The 17059-nt window shown below is 35.1% G+C and overlaps 1 protein-coding gene and 1 pseudogene across 1 annotated transcript; one reads left to right on the forward strand and one right to left on the reverse strand.

The window, feature by feature from the left end:
* Positions 1 to 1113: 1113 nt before the first annotated feature.
* LOC101706431 (centrosomal protein of 57 kDa-like) lies at positions 1114 to 2979 on the forward strand (annotated as a pseudogene).
* A 3904-nt stretch (positions 2980 to 6883) lies between these two features.
* LOC147824992 (eukaryotic translation initiation factor 3 subunit J-like) lies at positions 6884 to 7357 on the reverse strand. Its single transcript, XM_087187891.1, has 2 exons — positions 7140 to 7357; positions 6884 to 7037 (listed from the first exon to the last, which is right to left on the reverse strand). Exons 1-2 carry the CDS (start codon positions 7355 to 7357, stop codon positions 6884 to 6886), a joined length of 372 nt encoding a protein of 123 aa, XP_087044017.1.
* Between the last annotated feature and the right edge of the window lie 9702 nt (positions 7358 to 17059).

Raw genomic sequence — 17059 nt, forward strand, 5'->3', positions numbered from 1 at the left:
CTTGATTCATTTTAATCTCCCTCCTACTTAGCCATTTTTCTTTACTCAACTGAGTATGATTTTGTATATTTCCTTTAGAACTATGGTTCTCAACTAGCTACAATTCTGTCCCCAGGGAAAACTTATCTGGCATATCTGGAGACATTTTTATGTCTCAAGAGGGGAGGAAGGAATTGCTACTGGCATCTGGTGTACAGAAGCCAGAGATGCTGTTAAATATCCTAAAAAGCACAGGGCAGTCTCTGCAGCAATGAATTCTTTGGCTCAAAATGTCAATAATGAGAAGATTGAGAACATGGGGAAAAAATAGTAATCATTCTGTTCTAAGCAATCAAAATAAGACTCAGGACACTGGTATAACATGCAACCAAACTCACTGGCAAAACATTTGCTGGTCTGCTCGGAGCAAGCTGTCCCTGGAAGTTACATTGGTACAAAAGCGTCTTCTGTATCCCTCAGAAATCAGAAACCATGAACAAGCAGACGTGCCTCCAAGGAAAAATAAAATTGAAATAATGAGATTTTAAAACCACATTAAGACAAAAATCAGTTGTGAATTATAAAGATTGAAAAGAAGCAAAATGACGATAGAATTTAAAATTTGAATCAAAAATAAAGAGAGATTTAGCATTATGAACAAAAGCAAGATCTTAGCTAGTGAAGGACAAACATCAGAAGATTTTCAAAAATATGGAGGAAAAAGACAAAGACATTCAAATAATATTGGAAGAAAGAATTAAAAGGAAGATAAATTGTACCTGAGAATTAGGGGTAACATACCTAGGGAAGAAGTGACATTCAAAGACATGTATCAAAAGCAGTGGTGGTAAACCTATGGCGTGCATGCTGCAGCAGGCTGTGTGTATCATTAAAGACTAAATATTCTTCATTACTGATCTAAGTATTAGGCAAAATAATGGTGAGACCTATGTCAAGACATCTCCTATCATGTGATAAATCACAATGATATAGAAAAATTCTACAAATTATATACCAAGAACTAAATTAGAGCATACTTTTTACTGCTAAATATCTGAAAATTGTGAAGCATTATCCACAGACTTCTAAGAGAAAAAGTTTTTGATGAAAGAATTTGAATTCCAGACCAGTAAGATGGCGGCGGCATCAGAGTCTGTGGTTTCTGATTCTGAGTTCTCGAATATCTTAGCTGAACTATCACAGTCTAATGGAAATATGGTTCATCGTTTTTCATCTCCATATGTATTATATCCACCTGATAAACCTTTCCTTAATAGTGAACTACGATGCTTCCCAAATAAGCCTATACTTGCCTACCCAGGAAGGAATAGCAGAGCCATATTTTCTGCGTTAAAGAATCTTCAAGATAAGATTCGACGCTTGGAACTTGAGAGGATGCAGGCAGAAGAAAGTGTGAAAACTTTGTCCAGAGAAACAGTTGAATATAAAAAAGTACTAGATGAACAGATACAAGGAAGGGAGAATTCAAACAATGAAGAATCAAAGCACAATCAAGAACTGACGTCTCAGCTGCTAGCTGCAGAAAATAAATGTAATCTTTTAGAAAAACAATTGGAATACATGCGGAATACGATAAAGCATGCAGAAGTGGAGAGAACATCTGTCTTAGAGAAACAGGTGACCCTAGAAAGCGAACGACAACATGATCAAACACATGTTCAGAGCCAACTTGTAAAACTGCATCTTCTGGAACAAGACTATAACAAACTTACCACAATGCAAGCCCTTGCAGAAAAAAGCTGCAAGAATTGGAAGCAAAATTCTATAAAGAACAGGAAAGGAAGCGTATGCAAGCTAAGGCAGCTGAATTACAGACTGATCTAGAAACAAAGAGACTTCTCTAGTGTGGAAACTGAAAGTGTAAATAAGGATTAAAAGATATAATAGATAATGTGAAACAGGAAGAAAAGAGGCAAAGGGGAAGGGGAAGTGGGAGGGGTAGGGGAAAGGAAAGAAGGGAATGGAATTAATATGAGAAAAATGAAAACAAAGTCTTTGTAAATAGGGAGGGATGGAGGGGTTGAAGGGAGAGCAAGGAAAGGGGGAAAAATAAGAACCAAGAAAGATTATGTAAAGGTGCAAATTTCCAATGATGAATGTCATTATATTGTATACCTAAAATGTACCAATAAAATAAAATTTTAAAAAAAGATAAAACAACCTCATATGTTCCCATTGCAGGAAAAATTTTTTAAAAAAGAAGTTAAAAACCACCAGAAAAGAAAGGACCTAGGAATTATTTTGATGCACAACCTCATTATAGATTATGCTTATGTGATATGCCATTTGTGGCTGGAAAGTCCACTAGTCCTAGCCATGCTGTGGTAGCTAATGTTCAGCATGTCTTGCATCTAATGAAACAGCCCAGTAAAGTTTTGTGCAATGATCGAGTGGTGAACAACATTTCTTTGGCAAAACAAGTACCTTTGCAAGGTAGTAGAAGTAAGAAGTCAGCAACACTTCGCTCTTCCAGTAGCATCAATGAAGAATTATCAGAAGTCTTACAGACTTTACAGGATGAGTTTGGTCAGATGAGCTTTGATCACCAGCAGCTTGCAAAACTTATACAGGAGTCACCAAACACTGAACTGAAAGACAGCTCAGAGTGTGAACTGGAGGCATTAGTGGGAAAGATGGAAGCAAAAGCCAACCAAATAACTAAAGTTCAAAAATACCAAGCACAGCTAGAGAAACAGAAGCTAGAGAAGCAGAAAAAGGAAGTGAGAGCTAACAAAAAGACTCTTGATGAAGAAGGAAACAGCAGTAGCCATTCTTCTAAACTCACGGGGACCATAAGTAAGAAGGATTTTGCCAAACTGAGACCTGGAGAAAAAAAGCAGGAAAAATCTTCAATTATTGAAGGACATGCAGACCATACAAAATTTATTACAAGCAGTAATGTGTGTTGGAATTACTGACAGCTCACATCAGGTCATAAATTTTATTCAGATAATCTGTACCTCATTGATCAGATATTGACAATTTACTTTCCAGGTTTCATACTCGCTAATGTTGGAATTAATTAATAGAAGGTGTTCAGGGCTTAGGCTTCATTACATAGGTTTCTTGTGTTATGCCACACAACTGAATATTAAACCATTTACATAAATGGAAACCAAGGAAGTTTTAAAACTTGAGAAGCCACATTCTTTAAGTTGAATATGCTGTACTGGTATATTGCACTTTGTAAACAAGTTACCAGTTTTTTACTTGTGGTGTAATTTTTAAAAAAATTCTTTCTGTGTGTGTGTGTGTGTATGTATGTATAAATTAGGTTTAAATTTTCAAAATACAAGGCTTGCCCACAGGCAGCATTTGCTTGAAGAGTCTCATTTTTAAATTTTCCCTGGCATCAAGGGCCAATTTCACTTTTCTCATACAACTATTAAATATATGTTGACTCTTGATGGATATTTTCTATATTTAAGTATTTATATATTTAAGAGGATTTTTTTGTTTGCTTTCTTGGTATTTTAATCAATGATTAGTATTAAATGCATTTCTATTGTTTTTTAATACAGTTTAAAATTTTTTAAAGATCCAAGTAATAATTTAAATCAAATTACTTACCTATAAAATTATAAATAGATTTTAAAGAGTATAGATCATTAATGAAACAAGATTTTTGAAAAAGGTAAGAGAGATAAAAGGGAGCTATTATGAAGCAAGCACATTTGCAGTTTTTCAATACCTGTCTGTAATCATGTTATTCAATCATGTTATTCAGCATTGTGGTTTGAATTTTGAAACTTAGAGAACCCCTTGAATATTTGTCTTGGGTGTAGAACATGACTGAAATAAGAACTGTACACATATAATTAAATCAATGTAAATCTGAATAGAGCAAGACATGTTAACTTTTTATAAATTTGCCACTGGAGTCAATAAAGCAGCTTTTCTTAAGAAAAAAAAGAATTTGAATTCCAACTAATTTGTAATTCACATACATGAAGAAAACAAAAAGTCATTCTCATATGTGATGCAAGGGCAAAGAAAGGAAAACATTCACACACTTTTATTTTATTTTATTTTATTTTTTTGAGAGAAGATTTCACTATGTAGTTCAGACTGGCCTTGGTCTCATGATGTAGTACAGGCTGGCCTGGAACTCACTGATTACCTCCTACCTCAGCCTCCCAAGTGCTGGGATTATAGACATTCACCACCATACCTGGCGCACACACCTTTATTTTTAAAATACTGTTTAAAGTTATTGTCCAGCTAAGATGAACAAAAATTAAGAACTCAGCACAGAAATTAAGTTTTAAATAAGGCTTCCAATGAACACAGAAACTATAAAGTTAAATCTCAATGAGTGATATAATGAATAAATGTTAAAATAACTTTAGAAAGAGAAGGCAAATAATATTAAAATAGTGATTTTATGCTATCATTTTGAAGGAACAACTCTAATATATTAACAAAAGCTTGAATGATAAGGCTACAGAGAAGTTGGGATAATAAAGGCACATTAAATTCCTCATCTTAAAGGGATAAGAAAAAGTTCAAATATGCAACCTTTGTTTTTGTAACACTAAAAATGTGGAATTAAATACACTTTCAGAAACCTTCAGGGTAATTGGTGGAAGAATTACAAATAGATTAAAAACATTCTAAATCTCTGAACATGGTATGAATAACAAAAGAAAGAAAATTTTAAAATAAAAAATCAGTAGGAAGAAAACAAAATGATAAATTACTAAGCACTATGATTCTTAAAAATAGATTAAACTTCAATAAGGAATAAAAAATATAAAAAGTAATACTGTAAATCATTTATAGTAGATATTAATGACTTATAAATTATTATAAAGATAATAATAAATGAAAAATTGATTTGTGTTCATAAAAAGAATTAATGGTTTAAAATTAATATTATAGTTGGAAAGGGTATGGAAAGACAGGACAAACTTGTCAACATGTTTTAGGAGCCTGATGCAAGTTCTTAACTTATAATCAATTAAATTCTTGAAACTTGCCCTAAAATATAGAAAACTTGAAGCTTGCCCTGGAATATAAATAAATGACAATGTCTAATTATTTTTATTGTGATATTATTGTGATAATAAAAAAATTGAACATTTTCTAATGCCCAAAATAAGGAATAAGTCAAATAAATTATTATATATGACTCTAATGGAAAATTTTGTGACCATTGAAAATTATGATTTTAGAAAATTTACTAGTATAGGTACTAAATATATAATTATAACTTAAAACTAATGTTAAATTTTAATATAGTCTTTATTTAAAGAAAAAGCCATATAGGGCTGGGGATTTAGCTCAGTGGTTTCACCACCTGCCTCGCAAGCGCAAGGTCCCGAGTTCAATCCCTGGTACCAAAAAAAAAAAGCCATATTGATGCTTAGAAAATTGACCACAATGGTATCAGTGATAATGTCTACTCAGTTTTTATGATTTATTTGGTATTATTATGTGTTTTCCAAATGCTCTACAAAGACCATTCATTGTTTGTCTCAATAGATTTTGTTTCTGTTTTAGATGCTGGATAAGCAGATGAATGATCTAGTACAAAACTCTGGGCAAAAAGTAAAATGAGATTTTTCAGGGATCTATGTCCATGAAAACAAAAGTTATTGACAATTACAGTATTTAATGTATTTTGTCTTCAAACTTATTTTTCTTTTCTTTGAATTACCAGTTTAGGGTACTATGTAAAATCTCTGAAATTTTTTTCAAATAATGTTTCTGCATTTCCATCAAATCCTAACCATTCTTCTTTCCAGGCAACAACTGACTCTTCTTCAGTATTCAGGTTAACTACCAGAAGTATGTTGGATATTTTAAGGAATAAAAGAAGCAGGAAAGGGGTTCTTCAAGAAGCAAGAGGGTACAAAAAAAGTTTAGTGGATTTATTTTATTTTAATGTAATACAAGTAGATATTAATAAAGAGAAATATAAAACAATTTCTAGGAAAAAATAATTTTTCATAACAAAAATAATTAAAGAATAACAATGGTAAATACACTATGTATCATGATCTTAGAAGAATATAATTTCATTTGCTAATCTATCTCTTAACTCATTTCCTAAGAAAACTCTACCTTTTTTTGTAAAACATTTTAATTATTAACAAAGTGTTTCACACAGTATACTTTTGAATAATTTCTTCCTATTTCATGATATCTATTATACATTTTGGTCCTTATTTACACTTTTAGTTTCTCACATGAGAGACAGTGTGATATCTACACATGTGTGTTCATTTATTTCACTTAAGAGGATGGTTTCAAGATGGTTTCAAGATTACCTAGAAATGTCTCAAGTTTATCCTTTATGGCTGAATAGTACACCATTTTGTTTTTTAAAAAACATACATTCATTATTGATGGACATTTGGGTTGTTTTCAAGATTTAACTATTACAAACATGGGTCTTGTTGCTGCTACAAATATGGGTGTATATGTATCACTGTGGTACAATGCTTTTAGTTCTTTGGGGAAGATATACGGGAGACGAGCTGGGTAAAATGGGACCTCTAACTCTAGTTTTTGAGGAATCTCCACACTGATTTCCACAGCAGTTCCACCAGTCTACACTCCCAGCAACAGTGGAGAAGGGTTCCTTTTCCCCCACAACCCAGAAGAATTTGTTGCTGGTTGATTTCTTTTTTTTTTTTCTTAAATCTGTTTTTAAACTATGATTTAGTAGAAATTGAGGTTCCTGATTTTAACCCCTTGGCAGCAAGATCCAAGTTTCCTCATTTGCACATTAGCACCTAAGTGTCAAGGGGTTGAGTAACCAGCACAAAAGATACTGCACTTCTGATTGTAGCATTTGGCAGAACTGAAAGGAAAGGAAGTTGTGCCACATGTTGAAGGGATTGTGGGCAACAGAAAGAAGACACCAGAAGTTAAAATGTCACATGAAGTCTTCATAGTCTTGTACATATCCTCCATCATAACCACCATAATCTGCCAGATCATCTTTCATGGTGGCCTTTAATCCCCCTCCAGGAACCACACTTTTCTTCTTCTTTTTGGCTTTGCTTTGCTTTTCTTGCTTCAGTTTTTCACTGCAAAGCACAGTCAATGAATTGGTAATCTTTTTCAAGTCATCAATTTCCAATGAAATACACACATCTCAAACTAAGGCTTCCAAAAAACTGGCATAATACAGTGACTTTTCATATTGTGTAACTTTATCTTTTAGTAATTTTCCAAACTCTGTGAAATCATCTCTTAAAGATGGATTCATAGCATCAATTCCATAAACTGTATTTTTAACACCTAAAGTTTCTTTTGCTAATTCAAGGTCTGACTCTTCCTGTAATTTCTTTAGCCCCAGTTTATCTACTAATTGTTCTTCCAGTGTTGATTTCTTAATAGTAGCCATTCTTTTTGGAGTGAGATGGAGTCTCAATGTTGTTTTAATTTGCATCTCTCAAATGAGTAGTGATGTTGAACATTTTTCCATGTATTTATTGGCCATTTGTACTTCTTCTGAAAAGTGTCTATTAATTTCAGGTGCCCACTTTTGAATTGGGTCTTTCATTTTGGAGGAATCTAATTTTTGAGTTCTTCATATGTTAGAGTTATTAGTTTCTGTCTGAAGTATAGCTGGCCAAAAAAAATGTTCCCATTTTGTAAATTGTCTCTTCACTACTCTTCCATAAATAAGAATAAATGAGTCATCTGTAGAAATATGGATGTACTTTGAGACCATAATGTTAAGTGAAATAAATCAGACACACGAGTTTAAATATCACATAGTTTCTCTTAAATGAGAAACCCAAAATATAAGTAAAGAGACAAGTAAAAGATAGGTAATACAAAGTAGGGAGATAGATCTTTCTCAAATGGAAAGGGGATCAAGAGATGAAGGGAGCGGGAAAGGAGAAGAAGGGTGGGAATAAAAAAGAATTAAGGCATATTATGTGCATGTAGCAACTCCTCACAAGGAATGTAATGATTATGTACTACCAACATATACTAATAAAAAGTAAAATTGGAAAAAAATTGTCTAATGCCTTACATTTGATTTAGAAAAGATACTCAGTAAAAATCTAGAGGAACTCTTAGTCTTTTAGAAAGTATCAAGTTGATTTGTTTGCTCTTTTCTATGAAGACTATACTGCCATCTTAACACAAAGCCTGTCTGGAAATACCAACCTTAATCCCTTCCCGGCACCTCCATTTCATAAGTGTGAGTGAAGAACAGTTCGACCAGGGATCTGTCCTCGCTATGATATTAAGTATCTAGTTCTACAATCATAGCTGTGCACACTCATATCTAATAGCTACACTGATTGCCTGATGATGTCAGACAGGTTGGTCTCTCCCTCAATTAGGGATTGTGTTAAAAGCCTGCTCATTGACACCTTATTTGAATGGTCACTAGTAAATCTCATAATCCTAAAGCAAGTATTCAGTCTGAGGCTATGGATCAAGGATGCTTAAAGAAGACACTGGGCAAACAGCTGTTAAATGTGCGATCATAGCTTCAAAAATAGGAGTCAATACTGCTGAAATTATTCATGAAATCCATGCCTTTGATTCAAGTCAACTATTCCTATTTGGACTCAGCTGAAGGCACACAGACGTCTTCCTGCCTGGTCAACGAAGAATGTGTTTGTGATACTGTAAAGTCCTTCCATTCTCTGTGCATTTGGCTATTACCTCATACCCTAAACCCCAGGACAAGGTGGGATCTTTCACTGTAATGGACATCATGGAAATCTGAAGTCATTTGTATTCCAGGCTACAGATGGGATTAATCAACATTTTCGATCAACTTCAGAAGATTCAAAGTGCCTGGCAACAAAATAAATCTGCATAATGGACAAAAGAGCCAATAGATTTCTTCTCATAGAGCACTCTCTGGCATATAGTAAATGCTTTAAAGATATATATTGCATATTTGTAATTTTTTTCATTAATTTTATTGGTACATTTTAGTTATATAATATGCTGACATTCATTATCGGGAATTTGTACCTTTACATAATAAAAGTTCTTATTTTTTCCCAACTTCCCTGCCCTCCCTTCAACCACTCCATCCCTCCCTGTTTACAAAGACTTTGTTTCCATTTTTTTCTTTTATTCATTATTTATTCTTTTCCCCAACCTCTTCCACTTCCCCTTCCCCTTTGCCCCATTTCTTCCTATTTCACATTATCTATTATACATTTTGATCTTTATTTACACTTTCAGTTTCTCCCACCAGAGAAATTATTTGGTATTTACACATGTGTATCCTATTTATTTCACTTAAGAGTATGGCCTCAATGTGTACCCATTTAGCTATAAATGTCTCTAGTTTCTCATTCTTTATGGCTGAGTAGTACTCCATTGTACAAAAAAAAAACATATTTTCTTTCTCCAGTCTCCAGTTGATGGGCATTTGGGCTGTTTCCAAGTTTTAGCTATCACAAACTGGGTTGCTATGAATATGGGTGCACATATATCACTATAGTATAATAGCTTTAATTCTTTGGGGAAGATACCCAGCAAAGGAATAGCTAGGTCAAATGGAACCTCTAATCCTAGTTTTTTGAGGTATCTCCATATTGATTTCCACAGTGGTTGCACCAGTCTACACTCCCACCAGCAGTGGAGCAATGTTCCTGTTTCCCCACAGCCCCACCAGCATTTGTTATTGGTTGATTTCTTGATAGCAGCCATTCTTTCTGGGGTGAGGTGGAATCTCAGCGTTGTTTTCATTTGCATCTCTCGAATGACCAGTGATGTTGAACATTTTCTCATATATTTATTGGGTGCTTTTACTTCTTTGTGTGAGAAATGTCTGTTCATTTCAGATGCCCATTTTGGATTGGGTCTTTAAATTTGGGAGGTCCGATTTTTTTTTTTTTTTTTTTTAGTTCTTTATAGATTCTAGATAGCAGACCTTTGTCTGAGGAATAGCTGGTAAAAAATTTTTCCCACATTGCGGGTTGTCTCTTCATAATGTTGTTGGTTTCTCTTGCTGTGCAAAAGCTTTTTAATAAGAAGAGATCCCACTTGTTGATTGTTTGTGCTACTTCACATGCAACTGAGGTTTTGTTCATGAAATCCTTTCCTACACCAGTGTCTTCGAGAGTTCTACCTAACCTCTCTACCAGCCGGTTCAGTGTTTCTGTTTTAATATTTAGATCTTTACTCCACTTCAATTTTAGTTTAGTGGATGGTGAGAGATACAGGTCTAGTTTTAGTCTTTGGCAAGTTGAAACCCAATTTTTCCAGCACCACTTATTAAAGAGGCTATCTTTCCTACAGTGAGGGTGTTTGGCTCCTTTGTCAAAGATGAAGTGGATGAATGAGTCTGGAGTTGTAGTTTTGACTGAAGTACATTTGTCTTCTTGTCACTGCTGCTCCCTATACACTGAAGATCTTTCTCTAAAGCCTAAACTAATAAAATGTTATCCTTTCATGAGAGCACTAAAGGAGCTTGCTGAAATCCCACTAGTTTTTAATTCTAGAAGTAATTTTTTTCAAAGTGATTTCTTAGAGGGAAATTTCACAACTATTTTTATAGGAAAAAATTAAAAGCAAGGATGATAGGTAGCTATAAAATTATGTAATATCTAAACTATTCTTAATCTTATAACTATTTAGCATGAATATGTACCAATTTCTATAGTTTTATATGTAATTGATTTTTCCCTAAGTTTAGTATTACTATCAGCAAACTTTTCTCTCTCCAGTTATTCTCTATCTGTTAAGGTGGCATAAAGACTCTCATGTCTTCAGAGGTAAGTGGTAAAATGAACACCACAGTACAGAATAATGGAGTGAAATATCTGAATCCACCTGGGTTATAATTTTGATTCTGTCATTGTAGGCTGTGAAACTTTAACCACGTTACTTAACATCCTGTAAAAAATGGATAACAATATTGACATTGTAGGATTCCTCAGAAAACTAACTGGGAATATGTATAACAGGAGCAACGGCTGTCATACAAAAATTACATAAGGTACATACAAGATATCATTATGATGTTAAGGGTAACAAATAATATGCTTTTTAACTGATAAAGATGAGAAAATCTAAAAATGTAAAGAATATTACTTCTTTAAATGTAAATAAAGGAAAAGAAATAATATCTGTCCTTTCATTTTTAAGGGGTGTCAGTGTTTGTGTTGCTTATAATATTCAAGTAGTTTGGATTTGGGGAGAATGATTCAGAAAAAGTAAGGAGTTGGATAGGTGAAAATGAGAAGGAGAATCCCCAGGTGATAACTGGGAAAGAAATTAAGAACATAAGTAGAGTTGACAAGAGTTCACATCACTGAGCTCAGTGGGTCACCACCTCTGTTCTAGAATGAAATGAGAACTAAAGGACTCATTCAGAGTAGGAATAAAAATTAATGAGAAGTTAATAAAGGAGTACTTATGGTAAAGCAAGGTAAAAAGTGGAAGTTGGATGGAGTTTTATTGAACATTGTACTAAGTGGTCTAACTATTATAACAGTAACAATTACAAAACAGTAATTTATAAAAAGAAAGTCTCTTACATTACAGTTCATTGCTGGTAGAGATTGGGGTGAAGATGTCTGGACTCTGATCCATACAGTCACTTAGAGACACAGGGAACTTCCATCTCTGGGACTTCATGATTTTCTGTGGCCTTAGAGTTCACCACTAGGTCCTCTGCTCTTGGCTGACCGGTAAGGAAAGGAAAGAACTTGGAGGATCTCACAGAAGAGAAAGAGAAAAGAAAAAATGATTAGATGAACACATAGCACTGCCACTTTCATAAAGGCAGACATCAAAATGATGAGCTTGCCATCATGTAAATGGACACATCAGAAAAAGCCAAAATATTTACTTGGAAGGGCAACTAGAGAAACTAAAAGTAGATAAGGAAAAAGTGAGCTTTGAAACCAGTTCCTGGATGCCAGAAAATCAGAGTTAACATAAATCAGGAAAATTCCCCCAGGCTTTCTGGAGCTTTCTGGAGTTCAAGAACAAGAAAGAAAGCAATGTTTGACTATTGCATATCAGTCTGACACTAAGGGAGGAGAGTGAGGAGAACAATGGGCAGCTGGCTTCTTCATGGGTGGGACCAGAGAGAAAGGGACAAGGAGACAGAGATAGTGAGGACACACAAGAGGAAGCCAGATATCACATACAATGGTTTGGTAAGTGCCCATCAAAGGCCCATGTATTAAATGTCTGGTCACCAGCCTGTGTTGCTATTGAAAGGTAGGTCCTAGTGGAAGGAAGTTAGGTTATTGGGGATTATTTCCTTGAGAAAGATATTGGGATCCCACTCACTTCCTGTTTCTTTCCCTCCAAGCTGCCAAGGAGTGAGCAGTTTCTCCAACCATGCACTCTCAACATGATGTACTCTGCCAAAAACATGATGTACCCTGCCAAAAGCCTGAAAGTAACAGAACCAATTGATCATAAACTAAAACTTCTGAAACTGTAAACCAAAATAAATATTTCCCTCTTATGAGTTATTTTTCTCAGATATTTGTCACAGTCATGGATAGTTGACTAACATACTGTGTCTGAAGCCCTAAAAGGACTTCAGAAGGTCAAATGAGAAAAAGCCTCTCATAACCATGGTGTCTTTCCATACTGTCAGAAAGATAAGTCTGAAAGTGACTCAGGCAAAAACACACATCCAAAGGAAGTGATCATAGCATTAAATCTACCTCGGTGTAAGGACTGAGCAACTTAGACTGGGATAAACTTGATGAGATAAACCAGATGGGATGATTTTTAAGGCAAAAGTCTCTGAATGGTGTTATCCTTGATATTTTTATGTTTCATTTTTTAATTTTAAGTGTTCAATATTTCCAAAATTCTCTACAATGGGCACATACAGGAGCAATTTTAAATTTCTTTAACAATATAATTAAAAGCAAAGAAATGGTTGAATAATCTACAAAAGGGAACCAGCTGATTTAGGGAAGAAGATAAATTTATTCCTCCTAAGATTATTGGACAATTTCAGAATTGGTGAACTATTCCAAGCACTCTCCAATGTTTGGCATTTTGACCATGCTTCCCTGATGTGACCAACAGTAAAAACATTTATCATCCAAATGGGTTTCTTTGCTTATTCCAGAAACAGCAGGGAGAAATGAAAATAATCCATTTTCATACTGATGCTGGATAGAGAAGGAACTTCAGAAAGTAAAATAGGTTAGTGGCAGCAGAAAGGAACACAGGAAGGTCAGACAATAGCCTGGGGGAGATGAAGGGGAGGAGCCTTTGGATTGCCCAAACAGCTACGTGAAAGCTCTATTTGGCTCAAAGAATGACTGAACAACCATCTCTGACCCTTGTGACTCCTCCTAAGATCATAGATGCTGCCTTACCCATGTGCTCCATGTCAGTAAGAAGGACTAGGGAGGGGTAGCACTGGAAGTAAAGGATGTTTTGGATTGATTTAGAGGAATCTGAGGGAAAATAAATTGAGAATCATTAGAAGGCTGTATAGAATTTTACTAAATGAATTAACCAAAAGAATGAAAAAAACCATAAATACTAAGGCTTTTGTGGCTTTATTAGGTGTATGTGTTTATTTTTCTAGTACCCTACCTTTGGAAATTTCCCCTGATAATTATATACTTCCATGGGAGTATTCCTTCTGTAGATGTGAACCTGCCCTGTAACTGCCACTGTTGCCAATGTGAGAGCATCATCCTCACTCAGACTCCAGATCCTGTCCACATGAGTGGATCCAGCAATGGACCCTTGACCATCTCCAACTTTCCTTGCTGTTTATTTGAGACTGGAACCAAGAAAGAGGTGGTCTCTCAGACATGGTTAAAATTGAAATGTGTAAAAATCTAGAATTTGTACAGTCACTTGGGGTAGAAAAAAAGAGCAAGAACATCTGGTCGAGACAGGAAGGGAAAAATTAAACAGAGGAACAGAGAGAGGCAGATGATGCAAATGGGAAAAGAAGCCTTTTAACTTCCAAAGTTCTAACATTCAGCCCTGTCCTTGCCCTCTTTTAAGATTTAGATGCTGAAATTTTCTGAATTTCATGAATTACCCGTATCCATCTCACAATGTCAATTTATTTCAAGAAGAATTCCTGTTGATCACAGCAATAGATCCCAAACTAATACAGATAGAATATTTTTATAAGGGAGAATGCTTTAAAGACAATATACATAGATACCAGTGGGAGAACTGTTAAGTAAAACATGTTGCATAATTATGCTTCTGTTAAAATCATTATCAGGAAATAGCACAGCAGCATAGCAAATACATCAGAATATAAGAATATGAAACAATGTGAACATTTTCATTGCAACCATAAAAAATCCTGTATACCCCTAAATCTTAAAAGATGATGCAACAGTTAAAATTTGGGATAATGTTATTATAGTAGTATTTTAGCAATCAAAGTAAGTATGATACAAATCCAAACAAAGGGAAAGCCAGCACATGGCACAATGCAAAATAATGGGACACAAATGTTTGATCCAATATCAAGTAAAGTGCCACATCATATCCTGACCACATTCGAAGACTTTTTTGTAGTCTGTCCACCTAAGAGTGTGAGTAAAGCCTGATATGTGAAGATTTTTGGCAGGAGTATTCACTTTCATTAAAGCTAGAGAAGAAATGGCCCCAGTACCACTGCCTTACAAGAAGGTAAGGACACGATGCCATCATTCTCACCTCCAGCTCTAGCTCTTGTCATATTATGGATGATTGAAAGCATGCTGCTTCATTGTAGGAATTACTAACATACACACATTATTACTAAAGGAAGAAAAAAGCTAGAACTTTAAAACTTTGTTATATTCATCCCCTCTAATAGAAAACTGTCACAACATCTTTGTTTTCTAAAATATACTGAATTATCTCTAGTGTGCATATATACCTTAATATATCACTGTGAAAATAAAGGAAATGCCATACAAGTACCATCCCATGTCATTCTCAGACAATCCTCTGATGGATACATCCTTACCTGCATTTTATAAATGATGATGAAGTAGCTAGTTCACACAGAATCTAGATGGAAAACCAGAATTCAAAACCAGAACTTTGTGTGCTGCAAAGTTTATTGATTTTCACTAAATTCTGACCCAGCACACATATAAGATGATGATGAGGATGAAGATGATGATGAAAGCAAGGTTTCCTCTGAAACTGGAATTAAATTCATTGTGTGATTTGTAAGAAGTAGTTATTCTGGAGGGGCCTATGAGGTCTCCCTGACATGGAAAGGGAACACTCTTTCATTCCTCATTGCTCAGAAGTGACCAAAGATAGAGTTTCAGAGCTGGGAATAACCCAGTCATTGCCAATGTAAGGAGGGGCTGCAGCTCTATTCAGTGGAAGATTGGAGGGTAAGAGAATAAATACCTATCAAGGCTGCATTTAACCTGAACTTCCTTGACCTTGTAATTTTGAGACTCTGTGATGATGGTGGAGCAAGACATTGTAGAAGTAACTTGGTTTGTCCATTTCTTCCATTTTTACTGAGTCACTCATCACCTCCCTGCCTAGGTACTGGAGAAGAGCCAGTTAGTTGCTTCGTGGAGAAACCATCATATTTCTAGCTGCAAGCCAGATATTTAGAATGGCTTCTTCCCTCATCCATTCTTCCATTTTTTTTAGACAAGGGACTTAGGGGCCCAGAAAGGTTAAGTAATTTGCTCACAGTTACATAGTAAATGTCTGATTTAGATGTTCAACTTATTGTAGCTCCAAGGTATATTTCCTTAATTGCTCTCCATATTGCAAATGTGGCCATATTGCAGAAGTTGCTGGGGGTGGATAGGGTCATATTAGAACAGAGAAGCCAGATGAATTCATATTCCCTATTCCTAAACAGTAGCTGAGTCTGTTACTGGGTCAACATATCTTATTCTTTCTTCCCTTTGAGAAATATCTCTTCTTGAAAACCATCAGCCCCTGATGCAGAGCTCCGGATAGTCCATCCCTCCCATCATCCATGCATACCCAAACATGACAGAGTTCTCACCTAAGCTCCATGTGGAAAATGGAGAGGAAACTGGAAAAGTATGTCCAAAGGGGAGAATACTGTGGTTTAAGTAAAGGAGTTTGGGGGAGATCAATGGAAATTGATGAATTACACATGTGTGATTCCCTGATGATGCCAGACCTGCCTCATAAACAAAGTTGGTAAGACACTACACTTATTAGCTTCATGCTTTGGGGTAGATAATCCTTTCTATGCCTCAGTTGTTTCATCTGTGAGTTGGACTCATAGGTGTTTGTGAGCATTAAAAATGCCAATATCCCTGAAATACTTTAAAATCATGTTGTTTTATGCCACAACTTCCCTAATTTCTGCTAGTGAGAAGCCCATGAAAAATGTTATAAGCCCAAGGAAAGATCACTAACATCATTTAATGACTATACTTAGCCCTCTCTCTGTTTACCTTTAATTAATTATGTCCTCAAAAGAGGAATGTTTTATGTATCAGCAGCAACATCCATTCATCCATTTATTTGTCTAACAAACATTTAGGCCTCTACCATATGCTAATGGCCTGAGTGGCAGATAAAAGACTATTCTCACACCAGGAAATACTGGAAACATTACACACTTCACAATTACATTAAAGAATTTTACAAATAAAAATGAATTGAGGAAGATCAGCCAGCCAGTTAATATGTGCCATAACTAGCACTCAAGTTTCCTTCTTTAATCTGGTAGAGAAGTCTTTGGATATCAATTGGGAAAACTGAGCCAAATTCCAGCCTAGCCATTTACTAATAACTTGAGAAAATAACTCATTTCTAAAATGGAAATATTATCTTTCTCCCAAGATTGCTGTAAAAATGAAACAAGATAAAATAGTCCCAACACAATGCATAGCCATTAGAGACACACAGACTATTTGGTAATATTCTTTCTTCATGACTCAGGGCATTCTTTACAAACAATAATAAGTTGCCCAAAAGTCTTGCCTTTATTCTACCAATAATTTAAATCATCTTTGTTTTCCTTAATAACTTAGTTTCTGAAATGAGCTCAGCCTCCTGCCAAGGCTGAATAATTTTGTTGCCCTACCTTTACTGGCATCAGGGCTGCTGCTGGCAAGTACCATATTTTAAAGGAAAGACAAAAGAATGCTACCCCATACTG

Source organism: Heterocephalus glaber, unplaced genomic scaffold (genome assembly GCF_053883595.1).
Source record: "Heterocephalus glaber isolate CG9 unplaced genomic scaffold, H.glaber_assembly_v1.0 deba00001523, whole genome shotgun sequence".
In the NCBI taxonomy this organism is placed as follows: domain Eukaryota; kingdom Metazoa; phylum Chordata; class Mammalia; order Rodentia; family Bathyergidae; genus Heterocephalus; species Heterocephalus glaber.